The following is a 25,653-nucleotide window of genomic DNA, read 5'->3' as shown; positions in this document are numbered from 1 at the left end:
TTGTCTTCCTTGTTTAAAAACATAACAGCCTTTCGGTCTTTCGTAATAATGGCGTAAAAAAATAATAAAAAATTAAATAAAATCCTTGTAAAAAGTAAAAAAAAAAAAAAAAAAGGTGAAATAACAAACAGTCTGTTGCTCTTCAGATAGCTTCAATTTACATTATATCTGAACCAATCAAGAGTCCAGGATTACGACATCACCTCACATCTACCAATCAGCTGCCACATATACTTGACATAAAATGTGCAAACATTATCAATACTAATGTTCTCCTTACTGCGAGATAATGAATCAAAGTGTATCATACAAGAGTGGAAAAATATAAATATTATTCTGTAAAAACAGTCTGAAGTGTTTTTGTATATTTGAACAAGAGGAGAAGGGAGAAGTGCATTTTCTCCTACATTTCCCATAATCCTCCTCGTGTCTGTGCTCAGATGGATGAGGATTCCATGAGTGATCTGGAAGTAGTTAATGCATCTCCGAGGTTGCACCTGCACCAAAATTGATTAAATTCTTGAACAGAGGTAAATGCATAACCTGATTGAATAGTAAAGTCAAGTCAATTGAATTACATGATAAACTTAAGTGTTCTCAATGACCCCCTGTGTAATAAAAAAAAGGGTACGAAAAGAATGCGAGATGGAGAACGTGAGAGGAGAGCAGCACCATCTTTCTGACAGAACAGATTCCTCGGAGGGAAAGAAGCCAGAAACCAAAAGAATCAAAGCCAAACAGGAGGGAGGATGAACACAGAAAGAGGGGAGGAAAGTTGACCCTTCACCGCTCTGGACCAGAATAAGGCAGAGGTGGCTGCTTAGTTGATAGTGTGGTAGTTTCTGTGGAAGCCACAGTGAAGAGAGAGCACCACAGTCCAGGAAGAGTCATGAACATCAAGTTTCCGAGATGACAACAACAGTAAAAAACAAAAACAAACAAATCTCAAAAACACAGTACTAAAAACAAAATCCCTGCAGTATCGCTGTAGTGAGTCTGTGTAAAGATCACAAAATGTCAGTGTGTCCAGCCCATAAGATGGCTGACTCTTGCACGTTCAGTCATGCGACGGACCCTTCCAGAACGGGACATTCCTAGATTCAGCGGGTCTGTCGTCGGCCCCTCATCCTCAGAGTCATCGTTGTACAGAACAGTCCTTCGACCCTGGTTACGAGTGTTAACCCGCCCTGATTTTGGAGTCCTTTGATTTGACCTCTGACTGCTTGTTTTTGTTGATGACGAAATTACATCGTCGTCCTCCTCCTCCGACTCCTCCTCTTCCTCATCAAGCTCCTCCTCAGGTTCCTCCTCCTCCTCCTCCTCCTCGGGTTCCTCCTCTGGTTCTTCCTCTTCTTCATCTCTTTCATTTGCTAGTCGTGCTCGTTTCACAGGAGTTGTTTGCGCTTCTTCTTTGCGCTTTCGCTTTGTGTTATCGATGGAGGCCGCTGCCGCTTTGCCTTTCTCTTTGTGTTGCGGTGCTTTGCTGTAGTCGTGATCGCCGCCGTCAGCAAAGCCGCCCACCTCAGCCCCGCTGTCGTCACTCTCGGATGAAGACGATGAGGTTCCGGAAGAGGACGACGATGCGGATGTTGAGGATGATGATGAGCTGGTGCTCTCGCATTCAGAGACCTCTCCCTCTTCAGGTAACGCTGTCCCTCTCCGACGTGAACTTCGACCTCCGTTTGGCAGTAAGCCATGGCCACCTATATAGAGAATCACAGAGGACACAATTTCATGGTCAACTCGGAGGTAAAGCAAGTTCTTTGCAATACACAGTACAATTCAAGAGCTTGTGGTCAGTAAGACTTTCTCATGCTTTTAAAATAAGTCTCACTAAGGCTGCATTTATTTGGTCAAAAATACAGTAAAAACAGCAATACTGTGAAATATTATTACAACTGTTATATTTAAAAATATAATTTATCCCTGCGATGGAAAAGCTGATTTTTCACCATCATAACTCCAGTCTTCAGTGTCACATAATCATTCAGAAATCATTCTAATATGCGGATTTGCTGCTCAAGAAACATTTCTTATTTTCAGTTTTGCTGCTTAATATTTTTGGTGTGTTATACTGAGATACTTTTTTCCTTTCTAAAAAAAATAAAATAATGATCAAAAGAACAACTTTAAAACAGAAATCCATGAAAAAGTCCTTGCTGAATGAAATAATTTCATCTTACTGAACCCATGCTTTTGAAAGGTAGCGTATGTTTGTTTGTGTATGAGTGTGTACCTGAGGATTTGTTTGGTGCAACACGGCTGCGTGTAACTCTGTTGGCTCCTGCCTGCTCTGATGAAGAGGACAAGGAAGAGGAGGAGGAAGAGGATGAGGATGAAGAGGATGGCTGACTGTCTTCATCGAGTTGTGCAACATTCAAATCTGGTGAAAGAAGTGATTATATAAACTAAATTCACCATTATTATGATAATTTCCAATTATATTCCAGTGGCTGATTTTAGACAACCCCAATTTGGAAAGAATTTTTACCACTGGTAATTATGACATCTCAAACTCTTATACGCACCTTGAGAGGATTTCCGTGAGCGGCCTTTTGCAGACACCTGGGAAGTTTTCTTTCCTGATTTCTGTTTCCCTTTGGGGGCTGGCAGAACACCCAAGTTTAAAAAAGGGTTAAAAGAAATGAAAATTCTATGTGCACTCTGTAACATGGATTTGACAGTGGATGTACATGTTTTACCTGTTGGGATTGGAGCTCTGTAATTTTTTGCTGCAACTGAGTCTCTGTTGACTTCTACGTTGATTCTGAACTGCAGATTTGTAGTCTGAGATTATGGAAATTATCTGATTCTCAAAAAACGCCGAGAGACTCAGAGTCATACTGAAGATCTAAACAACAAACAATATCGGAGTCATACTGTAGATCAACTGTAAGGCCTAAACCTACTCTGACTATTTTACCATAGCTGCATAAAGGCAGACAAAAAAAAAAATTATAAAAAAAAAAATTCAAATTAAGATTGCAAATCCATATTAAAAAGACTGAATTATACGGTTTTAGTTATACCAAAGTAAAGTTAACAGCACAACAGCATTAGAAAAAAAATCTCTATCAACCATATACATTACGGTTTAAAAGTTTGGGGTCAGTAATAGTATTAATTTGCATTTATTTGATTAAAAAATACAGTAAAACAGTAAGAATGTGTAATGTTGTTACAAATTAAAATACATTTCTTAAAATCAAATTTATTCCTGTGATGGCAAAGCTTAATTTTCAGCATCATTGCTGCGGTCTTCAGTGTCACATGATCCTTCAGAAATCATTCTAATATGCTGATTTGGTGCTCCATAAAGATTTCTTATTATCAGTGTTGAAAACAGCTGCACTGCTTAATGTTTTTGTGGAAATGGTGATATATTTATTTAAAAATAGTAACAAAGTCTTTGCCACTTTTGATCTATTTACTGCGTCTTTGCTAAATAAAAGTATTTATTTCTTTCAAAAAGCCTGAAAATGAATACACGTTAGTAATAAATTAATTGTAATGTCTGTCATCTATCAAGGTGAACAGGTAAAAAAGTGGGCTCTGATCTTACTCGAGACTTCTTGTTGGGCGTGTAAGCCTTTGAATTACTGAAGATAAGCCGCACGTCTTTGGCAAACTCCATGGGATTCTCGTAGTTCTCACCCATCAGGGTTTCAGAGACTGTGCCTAAATCCATAGGAGTGTCTATAATATCACGATAATCCTGATATATAGACAGAAAGAGAAATTAGGTCGGAATGATTTCCAACATGGGAAACAGGAAGTGACAGACGTAATGTTAAAGGGAGTGAACTGAAAAAAAGATGGTAACTGTGAAGAAATAGCTTAGAGGGAAGAATGAGGTACCGGGTAGGTGAAGAGGTCGACAGGCTGGCGAAAAGGCTCAGAATCTGAGCTTGCCATCATTCTCCTCAGAAGCTCTTTGCACTGTCCGTGCCATGCGCTGATATCCAGGACCACTCCACGCTTCTGAGGCACGTTATTGGACCTCTGAAAATGGTGGAAGAGGTTAGAGAAAACATACCTGGTACTGTAACGCTTCATAGTAAATCAATTATAAGCTGAATTGTCTCACCCTCTGACCAGTGGAGGTGCCAGGAGTGTCCGAGTCCACATCCACAGTCTCCTACAGAGCAAACAGAGACAATGAAGAGTTCCTCTGCTTTACATAGGGGTGTCCAGTCCTGGAAGGCCAACATCCTGCAGAGTTTAGCGCCAACACAGTTGCCTGGAAGTTTCTAATGAGACTGAATACCTTGATTAGTTGATCAGTTAGGTTTAATTAGGGTTGGAGCTGATGTCTGCAGGAAAGTGGCCCTCCAGGAACCAGTTTGGACACCCCTTGGCTTAATACTAAATTATATACAGCAGGCTACAGCTGGCCCAAAAGTTTTGTCACAATGGTTTTGTGTCAGCAGACCATACTTGCTCTGTACACACACACACACAACACACTTACCTCTTCCTCTTCCTCGCTGCTGAATTCACTCTTCATTTTATCATAGAGATCCAAGATATCAGTACAGGTCTGATCCCTGCAGACACACATGCACATTATGATCACTGAGCCCAGCAGGTGAACCAGAGGGATCGTAACCGATATGAATGTATAAGTGACTGCACTTTCTCTAACCTGATGAAACGCACCAGGACGCTGCTGACCGTTTTGGCTGCTTTGACGATAGGGCTCTGCGGTTCGTTAAATGTTCGAGCGTTGTGTTCAATGTAACGCACCTCCCACATTAGTGCTGAGATCCGTCTACACATACAGAGACACATGAGAGAACTCCTAAGAACAGTTGTATTTGTGAAGACCTAGAGGGCACTCATTACGATGTCTGATAATGCTGTGGTCAGTAGGCTAAAGGATAGTGTGTACCTGTAGAAACGGTGCACTAATCTTGTTCTGATGGTGCTGAGGTCAGTAAGATAGGCCACAACAGTGCAGTACAGTGGATATTCCCTCAAATCTACAGGGCAGGAGAATGCCTTTGCCACATCTGTAAAACACAAAAGAGCAAAATTTAGCAAGGAACATGCTTTATTGTAAAAATAGTCACAGATAAACAATGCATGTATTTGTCCATAGCGCAAGGTTAAATCAGTAAAGTATCAAATCACTAAAGCATCAAATCAATTTTAATTTATACAACAATTCTTTCTGGTCCTCGAATCTGATAGGCTGATAAGAGTGCAATATTAGAGTGATATCAGAACTCCAACAGCCGTTTTACAGCTTGTAATCGTATAACTCCACTTGCGGTACTTCTCGACGAGATCTTCTGGAATTTACCGCTGGCTCTGATGTCTCTGTAGTGGTTACACATGAGATATAATTTGTTGTGGGTAAACCTAACAGTTGTCTTTGGTCTCATTAATCTATTAATGTTTTTCAGAGATGATAGTTTTAGCAAATTCGCATGTTTGTGTAAATTCAATGCTGTATATTAGAGCGTGCCTTTTCAGATGCAGGCAATCAGAATCTCTCTCTCACAATAGCTACTCTACATAATACACCACTTTACTACAGTAATACAATAAGCTTTCAATAAAGCAGCTCAACGTTCCTTTGATACTAGTTCTAAAGTGACATTTTTGAATTAGTATCGAAGGCCTGGGCTCAGCTGTTCAACTGTAGATGCATCCCAAATCGCGTACTTATGCACTATTCTAAGACGTTTTTTAGTATGAATAGTGTGAGTAGTGCATTCACACTGAAAATTCCAAAAAAGAAAAAATTACCCGGATGATGCACTTAAATAACCGAAAAACTAAGTGTGGAATGTTGGACACTTCATGCACTCAACTGTCGCAGATTTACTTATGTAGCGAAGGGGGAGAGGCTATCAGACTCTGTTTATAAATGACAATATAACCTATTATAATTCATACACGACATGGATAAGTACATAGTGCATAATTACATAGTGTAAGAGTCCATAGTGCGTCATTTGGGATGCAGCTTTTGATTTAAATCCGTGGCAGAATGGAGGTGTTTCTGCACAAAAGAGGGCTTTTAAAGACACTCCGGTGTTATTTTATGTACTTACACACTTGTGCCGTCTAGCATGCTGTGATTACCGGTGTTTAACCTATGATATACAGCCATATCTCACGTCTACGAGTGTGATATTGCTTATATACACGACAGGGTCGGATATTAACGGGGCCATGTAGCAAAAAAGGCCACCAAAATGAACAAAAAAGCCCCACAAATTAAAAAAATTTAACAATTAATTGTGGCTGTTGTGATTAAAATAAAATGTGAAAATGAATGACAAATGTCTATCCGCGGAATTATATTTTGATTCACACACACAGCAACAGATTGTTTTTTGTACTTTTTTTTGCAGCACTGATAACCAATCATATGCATTTCCATTGAGCTTAGGAATGCAATGGCCAATCAGATTAGTCAGCGCTGAAAACTCTCAGTTGTTGTTGAGTGTACACGCTCACAGATTGAATTCTTTGTGCTCGGTGACTTCCCTCATCATAAACACCACTGCGGATACAATGTATATAAAAGATACATTTCACAGTTTCAGTGATTATAACAGGTGTTTTTGCATAACTTGAGCTAGACTAGACTAACGTCATGGACCGACATGTTTGTCTGTGAAGCCAGAGCCAGAATACATGAGTCGTTTCCCTAAAACACAAAAAAAAGTTTTTATATGTATTCTATTATATCGACATAATATAGTATTGTATTATTATTACAATATCAAGAGTAAAAATCCACAATAACGACTTCTGCCATAAAATTAGCTCCCGTTTTTAAATCTATAATTTAGATACAATTGTAAAGTCAAGTGTTGTTGGCAAGTGCCTTCTGAAACGCATCGATTTTTACAAAGCTCATCGGTCTGGAAAGCGAGGTGTGCTCTGATTGGCCAGCTATTCAGTGCGTTGTGATTGGCAATGTTACGCCCCTTAACATGCCGTCTCCCGGGCCAGCAGCAGCACGAGACTCAGTCCAGCTGCTCTGCTCGTGCACATCCCATCATCGCTTTCTTTTAGAAGTTCAGTCAATGTAATGTTGAATAACTCGGGATATTGGTTTATTTAGCATCAGAGGGAGTGTAAGGCAGGCATATAAACCAAATAACTTAAGTTATTTGTGGATTAGTGCGTACTGGAGACGTGAACCGTTTCAAACGATTCAGTTCGATTTGGTGAACTGGTTCGACCGGTTCACTAAGATCCGATTAAATAGAAAGATTCGTTCGCGATCCGGACATCACTAGACGAGACAAAACAAATAAAACCCATTACAAACGAGGCATTTGTTGCATCCAGGGGGGACATAATTAATGATTATAATGACTTATACTGGTTTTTATGCGTTGCGTATCGTGATGCATAAACATAAAACCATGTCTGCATTTCTGATCTGAGAAACAACAAACAACAAGCCTACTCTACTGCTCAAAACTCAGCAGTTTGAATCATCATTGACAAATTATTTAAATATAAAAAACGTAACGTTACCTACAGGCTGTGAGTCAGAAGCGCCAGACTGTCCTTGCAAAGTTTGAACTGCCAAACTTTATAGAAACAGCCGTTGTGCCACAGACGCATTGCAGGCTACTGATTCCAGGAAACAGTCCTCATCCTCCATAAAATGCGCAGCACACATTTTGGGTTGGACTGTTCTGAAACAGTGTTGAAATACAACTTTACCACTGATTTCTAGCATGTCCTCTTTTGGAAGGCCAAACAAAGTTTAAAAATCAACAAAACAACTAAACAAACATCGACTCCACAACATGGCAGCTGTGGCAACAGAGAGCATAAACTTTATGCCTTCTTTCTTTTGCGTGAACATTGGGACGCCGTTATTCAAATCTTCCCACATAGTGACGTAGAGATGTAGGGGAGCCTATTTAGGGGGGTGTGATTGACCCTTAACTTTTATAAAGAATATCTCTTTGGATTTGAGACTTTAGTATTTGCAACTTTACAGATCTTCTTCATGCACCAACAGCTTGTAACACCCCAAAGAGAAAGGAATTGAGTTCAAATTGAAATCGCATCATATGACCCCTTTAATAATAATTTAAAGGTGCTGTATGTAGGATTGACACCGAGTGGTTTAACTAGGTACCACAGTCCAAATTCAAATTATTGGAGAGGGTTTTTTTTTTTTTTTTTTCACCCACTCCTCCTCAGACTTGACGCACATGTAGGTTGCCAGATTAATGACACAAAAAGGAATGAGCGCACTTGACGATGAATGAAATGAAAAACGCTGTGTTTTCTGCCAACTGGCAACCCAGGGTGCCGAAATACAATTGGGTAAACTGTCAGTGGACGTGCTTCACAAACCAAAACAAATACCAACATTCCGGCCCGGAATGCACATTTTCAAAGGAGAATAACTGACTGTAGCATTGTTCTTCAGATAAACAAGCATGTTAACTTAGCATGTTTCTTAACTATCTGCAAACATATTACGGTATTTTTATGCTTTAGTAGAGTCAAAATCTTACATACAGCACCTTTAATAAAGGCTTTCGTCAGTGATCTAGTTATGCTTTGGTATTAAAATTGGCTTGAGAATCATAAAATTTCATTGTACTGGTATTTTGACAATGCTAATCAGCAACTGACACATAGAAGACCAACAAAGTTCAATATTTTCAATATTGATCCTGCGAATAGTTTTAGGTGGTTTTTGTGCATTTGCCATACCGAGCGTTAGCAGCTGATCTATGGCTGTGATGACTCTCTCGCACTCGTCATCTCGTGTGTGCAGCCCCCACTCTCCCTCCTGAGGAGTGTACAGCAGGGCCTGAAGCTCATCCTCTGTGACCGGGACACTGCCACCATGTTCCTCTGGAAGTGGAGCTATAGATGGTCAATCACACCATTAGATATGCCAGAATGTGACTGGCTGATTTAGTGTCAGATTTTAAGTGTGTCAGTACCTTCTTCAGGTATGGGCTCTATATCCCATGGACTCATTTTCTCTCTCTCTCATTTATCCCACCTGCAAAAACAACATACACCAATTATTAAAAAAGTATAGTACAACCATAATAATCCCAAGGTTTTAACTCTGTACTCTGGTAGAGCAGTGATCAAATCTACGTACCTGACAATGTAGCACTGAAAAAGGCTGTCTGGATAGTCAGATTGAAATGGCTCCTGACACTCCACCGAACCAAACCACCAAGCATCATCAATGATGCTCCTGAAATGCTGACCTAAAATACATATATTCACAGCTGTTATTTGCTACTTATATGATATTTTACGATCATGGGGAAGTCGTGGCCTAGTGGTTAGAGAGTTTGACTCCTAACCCTGAGGTTGTGGGTTCGAGTCTCGGGCCAGCAATACCATGACTGAGGTGCCCTTGAGCAAGGCACCGAACCCCCAACTTAACAGCATAAATGGCTGCCCACTGCTCCGGGTGTGTGTGTGCACTTTTGGATGGGTTAAATGCAGAGCACGAATTCTGAGTATGGGTCCCCATACTTGGCTGTATGTCACGTCACTCATAATAAACATATTCGGCTTTACCACCACAGCATTAATAGATCAATAATCTATGCCATGCAGCCACTAATCCTGCAAGATTTATAGCATGTTTCTATGCAGTTAATAATGTATTATGGATTGTTGTTTACTTGCTCAAATCAAAAGACCCCAATCAACCCACCCATAAGTCTCTTTTTTTGGTATGGCTCAGGCCCATCTTTCAATGTAAATCTATGGGATTTCCTCTCACTTCCTTGTCCATCAAGTAATGATGCTAAAAAAAGTGACAACCCGCCTTTCCTCAACAAGCCACATGATTTGAGGCATACAGGCTTAGTGCGAACAAACTTGGGTAGAGGTTTGCTCAAAGATATCAGTTGCATATACCACAGTTTAAAGCACAAACACACCAGGCTGCCAGTTGCGTTCTTTGGCCTCATTGTAAAACTGTTGTAGCACCAGAAAGTCAATGACATCAGGCATATCATGATACCTAAAGAGAGAGACAGAGACAGCCATCATTAAACTCATATTCATGATCAAAAACTATCCTAATATCTTTTAAAATGCAGTTATCAGAATTTAGTATTTATTGTAATTTATTATGCTATTCCAAGTTTTGATATATTTATGGTAGGAAATTTACTAAAAATCTTCATGGAACATGATCTTTATGTAATATCCTAATTATTTTTGGCATAAAAGAAAAATCTATAATTTTGAACCATACAATGTATTTTTGGCTATTGCTACAAATATGCTACTAATGACTGGTTTTGTGGTCCAGGGTCACAAATAAATAAAAATATAAGACTGTGTGCTTGTGTGTTTTTGAGAATGTAAGTGTACATACTTCAAGCTGAAGGATTCGTTGGTCATTTTCCCTGAGATGGGGTCCAGGAGAGCCAGTTTGAGGCAGCACAGAGTGGGCGGCCCGACTTCATATTTAATACCCACTACCTTTACAGACTCCTGATCCTAAGAGAACACACAGACAACATACTTTCAAGTTCCTGTTGGTCTGGATGCAGAATGGGCCAACCACTGTGATGCAAATAATAAGTGGGAATGGTGATGAGATGGGAAATAAGCCCCTTACCCTGAGGTTCAGGCGGTTCCAGGGCTGTTTCTGAGGGTTGATGCTGTAGGCTTTGGCACGAGACACGGCTCGGACATATGCTTGATGACCCTGACGGAAATATATCAGCTACAGAAAAACAAAAAAAAAAAAGCGAGATTCCTTAAGAATATGTGCATGTATGATGAAAATCCTTGTATGTACTTCTGGTCATTTAGTGTATGTCTACATTTAAACGAAGTGGACTCACTTCATCTCCCATTTGAGGTACAAAGGGTGATCGTCTTGGAATTGTCTCCATGATCCAAGATGGGGGCAACCATTCCTCTAAGTCACCAGCAGGCACAGACTAAATTCGCACACACACACATTAGCATAGAAAAGAAAATATGGATGGATGAATAGATGGATGAATGATAGATGTATGCTAACCCGCTGTTTAGTCTGTTTAGGTTTCTTTTTCTTTTCAGTGCGTTTACTCGTTCTCTCAGCGTCTCCTTCTCCCTGCCCCGTCCCCTCCTCTTCCTCAGAGCTGCTACTCCCAGCAACACGAGCTGGCAGCCTTCTAGTTGTTCGCTTCGGAGGCTGGAGGTTGATTCCAGCATCTGCCGTCCAATCAGAATACTCGCTAGAAGAGTCACTGTAAAATATATATAAACAGGAAACGAAAAAAACAAACAAAAAAAACAGAAAATTCTTAAAACTTCAAGCAACATTCTGAAAGACTATTATGAAAGACTATAATGGATTAAAAAAAATTATAATAGTACTATCTATAATTAAATCTCTAATACTGGTCTAATTCTATATGGAGATAAGACTAAAAAGCTGCAAAAAATTAAAGCTTCATTTAAACAATTTAAAACTAGTTCTAGACCAAAATCAGAATGCTTCATCTGTATTATTGGTGTTCTTTTATGATGGGTCTGAACCTGGAGCTACTGTCCTTCTCCCACTGAGCTTCACCATCAGAGGACACGTCACTGTTCTCATTCTGCTCCTCCTCCTGCTGGGTGCACACATTCAGAAACATTATTTAATATTTAATTAAGCATTTTAAAACTAGCAAATATATATAGTAAAAAAAAAAAAAAAAAAAAAAAATATCACCAACACTGCCTTCTTACCTCCACTTCACTGTCGGACTCTGCCCACACTTTCCTCGTTATGGGGGTACGAGAGCACACTTGTGCTGCGTCTCCTTTCTTGAGTCGAGCGGGTCTGATACGTGTGTCTCCTCTGCTGAGGTCTGCGCTGAGGCCTCCGTAACATGCGAACGCTCTCTCCCAACGGCTCACTCTACAAATAAAAAGGGAGAAAAATGAGGTTTAGGTTTATCCTGTAGTTCGGCACTGACTTTATATATCTTCATGTGTGTAAAACTCACTCCTGTTGTGGGTGCAGATTTCTTCTTCTTCTCAATGTTGTAGAAAGACCTTTCTACCTCTCCTTTAGCACGCCTACTGTCTTCCATCACTCTAAACATGCACAAATACATCACATCAATGAGGAGACAGTGTTGGGTGTTAAAACTCTGTGTTAAAATTGCCATCATGCTCACCAATGGTCTTATATATTTTTTTTAATATATTTTACAGAAGCTTAAATACTTTAGACAAGTGTTTCCCAACAAGGGACCAGATATAGAACCAAAACCTGGATATATACTATAAGGTAGAAAGTATGAATTTAGACCTGGAAAAAGTCATGTAAATTAATCAAGTCTTATAACTCCATGGGCAGTTTTATAATTAATATACATTTCTAGATCAGAATAAAATAAATAAATAAATATAAAAATATATACTGTGTATATATATATATATATACACACACACACAATTTTTTTTCAGTAAATCATGGAAAACTGGAGAAGTATTGTATATGGAGGATATTGCTGTGGACAATGGGGGGGCCCTTGGTGTCAGAAAGATTTATAACCACTGCTTTAGACCACGATGAGCTATTTTTGTCACTAAAGGAATTTAAGAATACATTTCTGTTTTTTGGTAGCAATGTTGCTTTAGCAGGTTGTTACTTCTGTTTGATTTGAAAGCTGTTAAATTGTCATACTTGTACCTGAATATGCCAGACTGGACTTCATTAACTACCACGCGACGGCTCCAAGCCAGCAGGTCTCTCTCAGTGGCAATCTGACTTCGGGGGGCATTATTGTGCATCTGCCGTACACCCTCAACTTGTCCGCTACGTCGCAGCCCAACGTTAGGGGGTGACAGAGGACCACCTGCCACCTCAGCACCTACTGATCAACAGCTCTAAATGTCACAACCTCTAAACTATCAGCTTTTATATAAGTGACCTTTAAGCCAACTAATGTCTTAAATGCAAAATAATTTTAATGTAATATAGAGAAAAAAATAGATTATACCATCAGCATTTTGCCTCTTCAATGTAAAATAATTGTGCCATAAGAAAACAATGCATTAAATTTCTATAAAACATTTTAAAAGGTTAACTGTGGGTTGTTCTCATCTGTAGGACTTCCTGAGTTGAGTCGCTCATCTTGCTGGTGCTGGAGCTGCCTAATCAGGTCATCCAATGGGCTTTCTTCCTGAGACTCGTCTGCAGTCTGCTGGCCAATCACCTGCTCAACCACTTCACCATCACCTAAAAAAAAAAAAAAAAAAATTAAATGAAATGACTTCCTTAAACTAATTTAAAATAAAGCCTAAACTAGTTCTCTAATAAAATGGATGACTACAGGGAGCTTTTAATTTAATATAATTAACATTAGCCATGCAATGTGTGCAGGACACTACTGAGCTTGTCACATTCATAGTATTCAACAGGAAATAAATTTATTCCCAAGAGATTGTCCTCTTGAGCAGTTAGACAAATGACAAGCAGTAACATTTCTAGTGCTGTTGCTAGTCAAAAAGAAATGTACCAGAAGGAAAGATATTTTTAAGTATTTTGGGTTTAAGACTACATGTCATCATTTTAATTAAACATTTTTTTTTTTAATTATTTAAATGAAGTAAAAATGCATTTTCACTCTACCATTGACATTGGTGACAAGAATTAAATTTTATTGGTATCGACAACGGAAATTGTGTTACACAGTAGCTACAGACTGAACAAAGCAGAATATTTTCAAAATTTCTACTACAGAAATGATTTATCAATTTGACTAGAATTAGTTATTATAGGATCATTATAAATAAAACAGACAATCTATATAATAATAATAATAATAATAATAATAATAAATAATAATAATAATATTTACTACAGCAATAAGATGTACGTTAATCATGCAGTAAAGCTTTGAGTCATTTGTTATTCACCATTTAAACTTAAATAAATGTACCATTAGCCATGTAGCCGAGCTGTGGCACAAGCTGCTCCTCTTTGCAGTTTTCTCTGCCTGGCACCAGGCGCTGGGAACGAGGTGGGTGGGGGTTCCCATCTACGTCCACCAGAAAAGGTGGAGGCATAAGATGGGGTGCCTGCTGTGTCTGCTCATCTAGAACAAAGTTATTGGAGTCCCGGATCAGCGGCCGGAAATCGGTATGGAAGAACATTTGGTCTGGAATCTGAAAGCAGAGTGAAGGGTTGAAATGCGAGTGGTTTCAGGCAACTGCACAAAAAGCTCAGAATTCCACATCTCTAGGACACAAATGTACCTTTTCATAAGGCTGACTGCACCCAAATCCGAAGATGAGGAGATGACCATGAGAGTCTGTGCAGGCAAAGTGCTGCCCATCCACAGAAAACTTACAGTCAAACACAGCACCATGACCCTGCCCTTCGATCTAACACAGAAAAATAGAGAGAGAAAAAAAAAAAAATTCTGTAATGAGCAGTATCTCATCAACATCTAAACACTACTGTTCAATAATTTGGGGTTGGTAAAATTATTTACTGTTTTTGAAAGAGGTCTTTAATGCTCATCAAGACTGCATTTATTTGATGTGATGTGAAACATTATTTAAATTTAAATTAAAATGCAGTTTATTCCTTATTACATTATTCCTTATTCTCTTATTACAGCTGAAAACATTTGTGCTCCTTGATTTTTTAATGAAAACTGACATTTTTTTTTAGGATTCTTTAATAATAGAAAGTTTAAAAACTGCATTTTTGGAACACTACCAACATCTTTGGTCAATTTTAATCAATTTAATACATCCTTGCTGAAGTATTAATTTCTTCTCCACTTGTTACCCCAAATTTTAAAGAGTAGCGTACATGTTTCTTATTTTTTCTGTCAACTACTTTTAAAATTGATGAACTTTTTAGAATTGAAACAGAAGATTTGTTACATCATCTCACCATATTGAAGAAGTTTCTGATCTTGAGGCCTTTACTGAGGTCCCAGATGTAGATGTTACCATCATGACCAGCTGATAACAAGATTCGTGAGTCAAAGGGGTGTGCTTCCAAAGAAACAAACACCTCATCATCATGACCCTACGAACAGACGAGCATTTGCATAAATGATCCATACATAATGGGCAATAAATCATAGGAAGCACCTCTTTAGAATTACAAAACAGGATCCCAAAGGAACAGACTGAATGCATGCATACATACCGACAGCACATGTAGTAATTGGCCATTAGCTGAGTTCCAGACTTTGAGGAGGCAGTTTGAAACAGCTGTGATGATGGAGCGATCGCAACGATCCCACGCGACCATGGTCACCACCAACTTGGTCGATTTGTCATCGCCTGATATCACAGCACTCCTGTGAAATGAAACACAATGTAAAAAATACACATAGTAGAAGGACCAAATACATTTTATTTTTCCAATAGAACAACGTTTAATGTTATCGTAATTAGGTTCGTTTCCAGCTGGTGCTTGAGAAAGCTGCCTGCTCCCACAATTAACAGATATGTACACATACTGACCCTGGTAATCTGGTGGTCATGTCCAGCACGGTACTCTTCCATTCCTGCTGTTGATAATGCCAAATCCGAGCCGTACCATCCCGACTACCACTCACAAACCTGAGACTGGATACAGAGACACAGAGTCAAAAAAACACCCAGAGTAAAGACAAAAGGTACATCCCAATGAACAAACACAAAAGGAAGCACACAGTGAATGCTGAAAATAAACTCACCTGTCGGTGTTATTGCAGAACTGAATAGCTACAACTTTATCCTGTAAACAAAAATATTGTTATACTTCATTCAGATATTCAAACTTTTTAACATGTTCCTCATTTTCCAGTCTACAATACAAGTTCTGCCCTTTCCCGGCCATTATTCTCTTTTGCGATACTCCATCTCTCTTGCCTTTTTTGTCTGCCCTACTGGCTTATTTCTCTGTGTCTCTCACTCTTACCGTGTGGGAGTCCCAGGTCAGAAAACTTCACAGGCATCTCTGTCCCCGAGGTAGTAAACTCTGATCATGTGGTCGGTCCCTCCTGTGGCCAGAAACAATCCCCCTGGAATCAAAGAACACAATATTACAATTACAGTCTGATCATGATACTATAATAAATAAACATGAGAGAAGTGTATGAAAATTTATCAGAGAATTAAAGTTTGAGTGTAGGTAAACACACCAGAGCTGAAGGAACTGCAGGATATCTGAACTCCGGGACGAGAACGTTCCATAAACTTCACAGGCCGATCACTGCAAACACACACACGACTCGTTGCAAATTTACTCTATGTAAAAACATTGAATTATTGACATGAGCAGAATTGGGTCCATTGAAAATGGACAAATGACACTTACTCAAACTTCATACTGAGTGAGTTTCCACTGCCAGAAACACACCATCCGTCAGCTCCAGTGGTGGCCAGATGCCGAGAGAAACCTAATGCTGATGGAGAAAACTGCAGAGATAGAGAGAAAAACCCCTTCAAACACAAACAAAATCATCTGAATTTAAACAGTTTTGTTTTTATGGATATTTTGATTTCTTCTAAAACATAAGGATATTAGATGATTTTTAGCAATAAAAAAAATTATGTTTGGCACAAACGGCATTTAACAGTCTGTATCTCATATTTGTACCTTTCACGGTGTTAAACATGGTGTCACGGGGGATGGGAATATGCATGGAAATGATATACAGATGAGGTTAAGCACAATAAAACTAGGCATTGTAAGCTAAATGTAGTGTTGGGCAGTATACCTAATCTAGCTTTTGTGCGCACCTACAATTTTAGGAGGAAATCTACAGAGAGTTTTATAAATGAGGCCCCAGATCACGAGCTGCTCGCGTGTAAAAGAACATAGTACCATGCTGCACTCAAACAGTGACTTTATAAAGAAAACGTGTTCACCACACCTGTATGGAGGGTGATAGAGGCTGTGTGCCCCTGCAACACTGCCACAGGTGCACAGGTACGCAGGCACCACACGCGGATGACCTTGTCACAGCTGGCGGAAGCAAGGAGCGTGTTCTCGAAATTCACAGTCATGTCTGAAATCTCTGCCGCATGTCCACGCAGAGTGGCTAGGAGACGGCCATCATCTGTCGCCCAGATCTTCACCAGACAGTCATCAGAACCCTGACACAGAAACGTGTATAAACCTTGATTACAAGCGCACATAAAACATATTACAAAACTACTGATTACAAGACACAAAACAGTGTTTCCCTGGGGTTGCTATGTTCTTTTTCAACATTAACAATATCACTCAACACACTATTTCAGATGATCAGGTGCATTTACCGTAAAAAATGCGCTGCCCAGTGCGGTCAAATGCCACACAGTACACTGATGAGAGATGCCCAGAAATCCTTCGATGCATCTTCATGTGCTGATAGGTACAGGAGGGGAAGACGTGGCCAAATCGAGCCACTCCTGTTTTTTGGCGAGCACCCATGATTGACACTGAGCAGTGAGATTTAGAGAGAAGAAATTTAAGAAATGATAGTTGGGCTTCACTAAAGGACATTACTGGGTCACTAAATTAAAACATGCTAACATCCAGCATTAAGCTATGGTCAAACTAGACAAACAGACACTATATTTGTAATATGACTTTACAATTTGCAGCACTTAAAAAAAAAATATATATATATAATATTGTATAAATGTACAAATATGCAGTTCTACTTCAGTTTACCATAACTCTGCAATTCTGCAAATTTGAAGTTTGCATTGGTTTAATTGAGTATCACAGTGACGTATCAAACTTTTGTTGGTCACATGTCTTCATGATATGAATTCACAGGGTTCACTTGAAGTTTGGAACCCAGTAAAATTTGCATGATCGCATTTGTGTCCGTATAAATGGAAGTCAATAGAAGGGAAAATGTAGGGTGACTGGCCTTTAAAGTCGCAATGAAATAAAATCTGAGTGTAAAGGAATATCCAATAAGGGAAAATAAATTGTGGGAATTGCACTTCAAATGAATGCAAGCTTGCAGTTGATGGTGGAAGGTTTAAGCAGACTTTAATGACTGGACCATTTTTGCATACATCGCCAGAGAGAGTCCTGATGATTTCATCATAAAATCAAAATTATTATAATTTTTAATTGAATATTATTTTAAAAATTAATTAATTAAAAATAGACTGGGTGAATTCTTATCATGCCGACTTTAATCATCAATCATGAAGCACCATTTTCATTTGGAAAGCAGGGACTCCCTCTATGTTCACAAACTCAGTGACTCCAGAAACTTAACCCAAAAAACAGCAGTGTCAGAACACAACACACAGCATTTTGGAGAACATGACTCACCTATATTTGGTGGTTTGGCACAGTTGAGAGGTGGTTCTGGGGGGCGTCCCCTGTGCAAGGCGACTACTGCAGAACCACTCCATGCTGTATGAGAAGAACCTGAGAGAGAAACCAACTGTTTGTCAAATATTTATCTGTGTTAGAGGGAGAAAATTAATGTGAGGGAAAGTGTTTGTGTGATCGTGTGCGCTATTTTCTCATCTTTGTTGCTTCTCATCGTTTGCTGCTGTATATAGTGATTGTGTGCGTCTCACTTTGTGCTGTCCGTAGTAATGACTGTCGCCCGCTGCCCAGTAAACTGTGGACTCCAGGAACACTAGGAGGAATGTGTTTATCTATCAATGGGCCAATCTGCTCACACACGCGCAACAGGTAATCCGCAGGTATGTGCTGATTTAACAAGACCTAAAACATACATGGAGGTGTTTGATAAATAAACTACAAGAGGCACAGCAAAGCTGAATTGCATCATGATTAAAAAAAAAAGAAAAGAAGAAATGTACATTTAGTCATTTAAGCAGATCCTTTTATCCAAAGCAACTTACAAATTAGGACAATAGAAGCAATCATAACCAACAAAAGAACAATAATATCTAAGTGCTGTGACAAGTCTCAGTTAGCCTTACAAGAAACATGTAGCAAGGTTTTTTTTAAAAATAAATAAATAAAAAGAAAACAAGTAGATAAAATAGAAAAAGAATAGGGAAAGCTAGCGTTAGAGGGTTATTTTTTAAATAAAAATAAAACAAGTCAAAAGAATAGAAAAATAATATATAATGCTAGTGTTAATGTAGAGGGTTTTTTTTTAATAAATAAAATAAATAAATAAATAGAATAGAAAAACACAGGGAACGCTAGTGTATATAGAAATAACTGTTGCAAACAACAATGTTAACATAATGGCCTTATTTCACCAAAATAATCCTTATTTATTTACGCTCATTCCTGAAAGACCACCCTTTCCCTCAACACATGTCAGACAATCAGAAGCCTTCTCCACCCATCTTCCTGGTCTCCTCAAGTAGCAACTGAGGTTTGATTGGCTGCCGCCTTTAAGTGGACGCAGCAACCCACCAATCCCCTCTCGATCCATTTGCACTGCCGTAACGCCTCTGGCCGGCACGCACAAAGCCTTTCATTTCAAAACAAATATTTTTATTTCGATTCCCGAAATTAAAACTGTCCCACACCAAAACCAATCCTTGTGTATATTATAAACTATACTCCTACCGCCAGCACAGCTCCCTCAATTCAGCGCTTTTTCAGTTTTACACGCTGTAATAAGTGAGCCAAGCACCTGTGAGAGTTTGTTTCTGAATTTCACACACGTGTGTGTGCGATAGAGTTTATTTAATCTCACCCAGTCTTCAAAGCTTCGCTTAAACTGCTTTCCATCCCAGCTCCAGCGCTTCGGAATGATCTACACACACAACGGGGGAAAAAAACACACACCACACGCAGGATTTAGACACGCAGCCGCGTTGGCTTGAGGAGGATATGCTTATGTTGAGATATTAGAGAGAAAAAACGGGTTTGAGTAAGAGAAGAGGGATGAAACTCACCTCGCATTCGTGCAGCTCCTGCAGCAGCATCTGCAGAAACACACACGCGTTACACACACACTTGCCGCTAAGATACACACCGACACTCACACACGCCACTATTGGCCTCACCTGAGCGGATTTCTGACATGGTCCAGACTGCAGGAATCTGGCGATCAGGTAATAAAGTTCTGCAGAGAGAGAAACACAAAACAACACCAGTCGTTAGCTTTAGCTTAGCCTAGCTTAGCCTCGAAAGCTAATGCTAAAACTGTGCTTAAAGTCTTCTTAGCGATAAAGACACGGAAGAAACGAGTGCTGCCCACCGGCTTCAATCTGCGAGCACGGTTCCGCCGCCATGGCCCGGTCCAGGCGGTGGGTGGAGGTTCGTGGAGAGGTCTCCGCTTGCTAAGAGCGGCCTGCGCTGTATTCGCTCTCAGCGTCTCGGCCTGCAGCCGCCGCTCGTGCTGCTTTGTTCGAGCGCCCCCGCGCGGCGGCAGTGCGCCGGTGCTCCGCAGTACCGCGCGCTTCCGCCAGCGGCGCACTGAGCGCGCACAGGTGAGCTCACCATTTCCACGTCGGACATTTTGCATGGCGTACAGTTGGGTGAACCCAACCGCAGAGCTGTTATTGCAATAAAAAACGACTTGTTTCATGTTTAACATCGTCTCATCGATCACAGGTCGCGTGTTGGAGAAACTTAAAATCTTCACAATGAAATGTTCCATACTACAATTACTGTGCCATATACATATGTTATGTAAGGCATGGTTTCATAAATATTACGTAATACAATTATATAAGATGCATATCGAATAAATGTTAAAATACAACCAACATACCTTTTAATTCTTTAACAAAATGTGGATGCATACAGAAATCATGTATTCTGGGTTGGTGAACATCATGTTGTTTTTCAATGTTTTCTTTATTGTATGATTTGGTTCATGATATCATGTGCATTAAAACAACAAAAAGTTATTAAAATGTAAACAAAATTTCTTTGTCTGGATATGATGTTTTCTGCGTTGCTATGAAAAGCAGGGCTCAACAGAATATTTCTAGGCTGTCAGTCTGTTGCCTCTCAGATGATTCAAACCTAAGAGGTCATGGGTGCTTCTGTTCATTCATCAGCTACAGACACAGCAAGAGTTAGAATCATAGCTTTGGAAGGAGTCTGAATGCATTTGCGTGCATTTTTAATGACAGAGATGCTCTCACTTTTTCTTACACTAAATTCAAAAAGCGTTTTTTTTTTTTTTCTAAAGCCACAAAGTGTTTACCTGATGGCTGTTGTTTTCTCTGAATACTTTTTATGCTTTCTTTTCACTTTTTCTCAGAACCTTTTTAAATTGAACATGATACACTAAATATACATTTATAGCAGCATTCATAAGTGCAAATAAATAAGAAAGTAACACCAATAAAATTGGGGAGGGGAAAATATACAAATGAGCAAAGAACAGTCATTTAATCTATCTTCCAATAACTACAAGTCCCTTGTAGCATTAGTTTAGTGTCCCGTGGCATTTAGTTTTTTTCATAGTATATGCAAAGACCTTAAAAGTAAAAACCTATTCTGTATTATGAATATCAGTCAAGCCATAATTTTAATTTGCATTTAGGGTCTGTTAATCTCAGCTGTTGTTTTCTTACGTGATATGACTCTTAAAAAGCCAGGAGTCACCATCTAATGCTGAACCTGGAATGTAAGCAGTTCATCTTTTGTTGTTTTCTTTCTTTACTTCTACATTCGTTGAACTCATTCAACTTTCTTAAAGACAATCAATTGCATTTCAAATATAAAAATAAAACAAACCACATTCAGAAACATGAAACAGACAGACTTCGGAGCAACAACATATTTTGTCTTATTAATATTAGTCAAGCCAAAATTTTAATTTGCATTAGGGCCTGTTAGTCTAAGCTGTTGTGTACTAAGGTGATTAGGATCATTTGTTAAGATATAAATGCAGTGTGAATCAATGGTGAAGTCTGCTATGAGTTATACGATTATATATATTACACCAAACACTTATTAACAGATAATAACTGATTATAGAACAGCATAGAAACAAGTTTTTAATACATTAATAATAACAACTTACAAGTGTATAATATACAGTCAGTGTAAAAGACCACAGCAGACATTATGAGGAAAACTCCAATGATGGATTTTTATTGAGTGAGACCGAGAGCATTATAGGGGACACTAAGATGAATTTTCAGTGTTAAAAAAATTCCAAAAAACGCTTTAAAATTCTTTTTTCTTTGAATCCCGTAGTTTCAAAAAAGTCCTCTATAACAACAGAAGGGTTTTTTTCTGGCCTCCTAACAAAGCCCAGTTATGTTTTCGACAAATTGCAAAGGTGGTATGATTCTTAAAAAAGCCAGGAGTCACCATCTAATGCTGAACCTGGAATGTAAGCAGTTTGTCTCTTTTCTTCTACATTTGCTGAACTCGTTCCTCTTTCTTAAAGACAATCAATTACGTTTAAAAGAAAAATAAAACAAACCCCATACAGAAACATCACAGACTCCAGAGCAACATCACGAGCACTAACGGACATACAGACTGAGAGCCTCCTCCCACTCCAAAACCAAGCTACAGACCATCCGCTTAAAAAAAAAGAAAGAAAGAAAGAAGAGATAAAAACAGAAAATCAACAAAACGAAAGAAAGACGCCGCCTTTTTCCACACCTCTCGTGTTGTAGACACCTAATACAGCTGCGGCCGAACACAAGACTCGTTTAGTCAGCTTTGTTTTTTGTGCTAAAAACCTGAACCAGTATTTACAAATTCGCTGATAAAAATATTCCTCTGGTGGTGATGGGCAGAGAGGAGGTTGTTGAGAGAGAATATTGGGAAAGAGAGAGGAAGATAAAAGAAAGGAAAGAGGGGAAAGGGAAAGGACGGACGGACGGACGGATGGACAGGGCGTGGTGCTACTCTGTCTTCGGGTCCTCCTTCTCGGCCTCCGCCGCCTCGTCTGGAGTTTTTCTCAACCTGTGGAATAAAAAGGACAACCAATCAGAATCTTACTTTGGAGACAGAGGAGGTCATGTTTAGAAAAGTCTCCTTAGTTTAGTCTGTAAGTGTCTTTCTAGGCAATTATTTGAAATATGTTACTAAGTACTTTGACAATCTCATTAGGAAATATGAAATAAAACATTACGAGCATCATGGCCTGACATGTCTATGTACGACAGACGCAGATTTGAGGTAGACTGTTATTGTATATACATATATATACCTCATTGGTCTTAGTCTCCCCATTTTCTGATTGGTTCTCCTCCTTGGACTCCTCAGCCTTTGCCTTTGCTTTCTTGTCTTCCTTTTTATCGTTCACTTCCTTCTCTTTCTGCCAGAGAGGAAACGACAGAGCAAAAGAATGAATATAGAGCAATACGTGTGAGATTACACACCAAAGCATGGAGATGAGTGATACATGGGCATCGTTACAAAAGTGCGGTTATGAAAAGCGTAAATACCTTGGGAGTTTTTTTCGGTTTGGGTTCAGGTTTTGGAGGTGTTGGTTTCTGAAGGGAAACGAAAGCATGATTTATTAATCCACAAATGTATTTTTTGATATATAAAAGGATATCTAAACAATACACGTTCAAATAAATCATTGAAATAATGCACAGAATGGCCCGTGTTGTTCTGCTCTATCCTGAATTCAACACATCATCTTAAATGACTGGCAAAACTATGCTGAAGTAAAAAAATAAAGATATATATATATATATATGTAATACAGATAATATGCTGAAATAAAAAAACTCGGGCAGATATTATGTTTTCTGACCTTGTTGCTCTGAGATCAGTGGTACAAGTGTTGGTTTGTAGGATTTCAATTGTCTATTAACACATGAAGTGCTAAAAACTATTTACAAGCTATATTTAAAGTTCCTCAAGTCTTCTGAGATCAGAAAAGTTTTAAAAACAAAATAATGACATAATGGTAACATTAAAAATCTCTTTAATAACAAAATAACTTACCGCTGATAATCTAGCAGACCTTCTCTGAGGCTACAAGAGAAAGAAAGAATAAAAAATCTAATTATTTATGGACAAGTTCAAGTTATATATTGCAAATCATGTTAATTAAAAATAAAGAATTGTTCCTTGTCCTCATGTCACTTCTAGTTTGTGCACTTAGCGAGTTTATACTTTAAACTTGGCACAGTGTACTACAAATATTATTGGCTCTTATGACAAATTACTTGTGTTTCTTGTTTGTAATTCGATTTTGGATAACAGTTCCTACTAAATAAATAAATGTAAATGTATACATAAAGTACTGGTTTTGATTACTTGAATATGCAACCCATTATTGCTTTAGATATTTTTGTAATTTTCCTTTCTCACCTCCTCCTTGACTTCTCCATCAGTTCCCTGCAAATCAGCAAAACAAATATCACAAGTTATAACATGAGCTATGATTTAATTAACATAAAGGGCGGGAAAAACAAAAGGGAAACTTGTAGAAACATTGGGATGTGCTGTTCTGCACGTTTGTAAATGTGAGCAACATGCTGGTTTGCCAAAACATGTGTTTTTTTTTTTTCGTTTATTAACGCTTCAGTGAGCTTTAGCTGAAGATTCGTGAATAAGTTTCATTGTCAGCGGTGCAAAATGGTGTGTCGATTTTTTTTTATTTATTATTTTTCACGGAGGCATTACAAGACTCGGGATCCGCACATTTAAATAAGGAGGAGGGGCGCGATGATCCCGCCTCAGCGCTGCCGCCTGGCGGCAAGCAGGCGTCATGACACTCCTCTTCCACGGCGAACAAAGAAAATGCATTAAAATTGTTTAAAAACGCGACCGTCTTTTCGCAAAATTGCCACCATTCAGAAAATTAGAGCTATCCAGCTATTTTTTAATCCCCCTTCGACGGCGACTGAGCCACGATTGCGCTTATAATCGTCGGTTTTCGCGTCGCGCTGTGCTGGAGATGGAGAGAGAGAGAGGGCAGCATGGCTGCGGTTCCACGGGCATGAGATCAAGCCGAGCTTCAGCACAGCGCTGCTCCACTAAAACCCCTCTGCTTAACGCACCACCGTCGACAAAAACACCGCGATCCGGCGGGAAAAAATCGCAAAATTGACAACGATTTTTTACCTGCCCACAGATTCTAAAAAAGTCGCCTGGATTTTTATTAAAAAAACATTGTCTCGAGGGCTTCCTAATTTCACGACTGATTAGTAAGGGCAAAAGTGTAGCCGTACGCCGCGCTCGGCTTTTCTACATACCTTTCTCTTGGGCATGTTGAGTTTGGGATATTTTTCTTCTTTTATGCAAAACTAACAGGTTATCTTTTGTGATTCGGAGTTCACAGTTCAGGAGACTGTCGTCCGCTATGCACTAATTCTGTAGTAAACACAGGGCTACATTAGAACCAGTGGTTGAATGGGAGGGTGGGGGCGGGGCCTCGCTGTGACTGACGTTTCGCTTGTCCAATCAGCGGGCGGCTGGGTCCGCCACCGAAGAGGCAGATTCTTACCTCCGCTGTGCATTTACGCGCGAAATCCTGAGGTGTAAATCCAGCGGTGCACGTTCCTGTAAAAACTTCCCCTTCCAACACGTTAAAAACCTATAGTTTTATGTGCCTTCTGCACCAAATAAAGCTCTGCCATACAATACTGATGTGAGGAGGAATATCTTTCCGTTTAAGCCCAGTAATAAAGTCAGACCCTCCTTCATAACTGTGTCTGTATGCGCTGTATGGCCACAGCATCTCATCCTCAGTAAATTAACTAATTGCTGACTGAATTTTTTGAAGCCGGTGAATAGATGTATCTGCTTGCCTTAATTATGAGCTCTTTTCACACTTTCAGTTAGTATGT

General features: G+C 39.2%; 2 protein-coding genes across 2 annotated transcripts; both read right to left on the bottom strand.

Annotated features, from left to right (window-relative positions):
• Positions 1-455: 455 nt before the first annotated feature.
• LOC122144176 (bromodomain and WD repeat-containing protein 3-like) lies at positions 456-20,297 on the bottom strand. Its single transcript, XM_042754906.1, is given in 43 exon segments — positions 456-1,703; positions 2,237-2,383; positions 2,529-2,606; positions 2,683-2,851; positions 3,563-3,715; positions 3,859-4,002; positions 4,088-4,138; positions 4,472-4,547; positions 4,646-4,771; positions 4,892-5,012; positions 8,710-8,865; positions 8,946-9,007; positions 9,113-9,224; positions 9,912-9,994; positions 10,355-10,479; positions 10,601-10,708; positions 10,830-10,928; positions 11,012-11,219; positions 11,512-11,588; positions 11,707-11,730; positions 11,732-11,878; positions 11,967-12,057; positions 12,659-12,842; positions 13,073-13,207; positions 13,911-14,136; positions 14,227-14,355; positions 14,876-15,013; positions 15,137-15,290; positions 15,457-15,561; positions 15,672-15,712; positions 15,896-15,907; positions 15,909-15,941; positions 15,943-15,998; positions 16,119-16,189; positions 16,295-16,419; positions 16,852-17,099; positions 17,242-17,403; positions 18,260-18,358; positions 18,514-18,664; positions 19,620-19,679; positions 19,822-19,851; positions 19,933-19,991; positions 20,127-20,297. Coding segments are annotated over 43 exon segments (5,295 nt in total). The 5' UTR covers positions 20,161-20,297; the 3' UTR covers positions 456-1,017.
• A 1,656-nt stretch (positions 20,298-21,953) lies between these two features.
• On the bottom strand, positions 21,954-25,237 carry LOC122144180 (non-histone chromosomal protein HMG-17-like). Its single transcript, XM_042754913.1, has 6 exons — positions 25,060-25,237; positions 24,173-24,199; positions 23,804-23,833; positions 23,293-23,340; positions 23,055-23,162; positions 21,954-22,807 (listed from the first exon to the last, which is right to left on the bottom strand). The coding sequence occupies exons 1-6, from the start codon at positions 25,072-25,074 to the stop codon at positions 22,574-22,576; spliced, it is 462 nt and encodes a 153-aa protein (XP_042610847.1). The 5' UTR covers positions 25,075-25,237; the 3' UTR covers positions 21,954-22,573.
• Positions 25,238-25,653: the final 416 nt, after the last annotated feature.

Source organism: Cyprinus carpio, unplaced genomic scaffold (assembly GCF_018340385.1).
Source record: "Cyprinus carpio isolate SPL01 unplaced genomic scaffold, ASM1834038v1 S000006615, whole genome shotgun sequence".
In the NCBI taxonomy this organism is placed as follows: Eukaryota; Metazoa; Chordata; class Actinopteri; order Cypriniformes; family Cyprinidae; genus Cyprinus; species Cyprinus carpio.
This window is presented reverse-complemented; position numbering and strand designations above follow the sequence as displayed.

Coding starts and splice junctions, on each gene's coding strand:
- LOC122144180 (XM_042754913.1), bottom strand. Junction 23,341..23,803: donor GGTCTGCTAGATTATCAGCG/GTAAGTTATTTT, acceptor GTTTCCCTTCAG/AAACCAACACCTCCAAAACC. Junction 22,808..23,054: donor GGGAGACTAAGACCAATGAG/GTATATATATGT, acceptor TTTATTCCACAG/GTTGAGAAAAACTCCAGACG.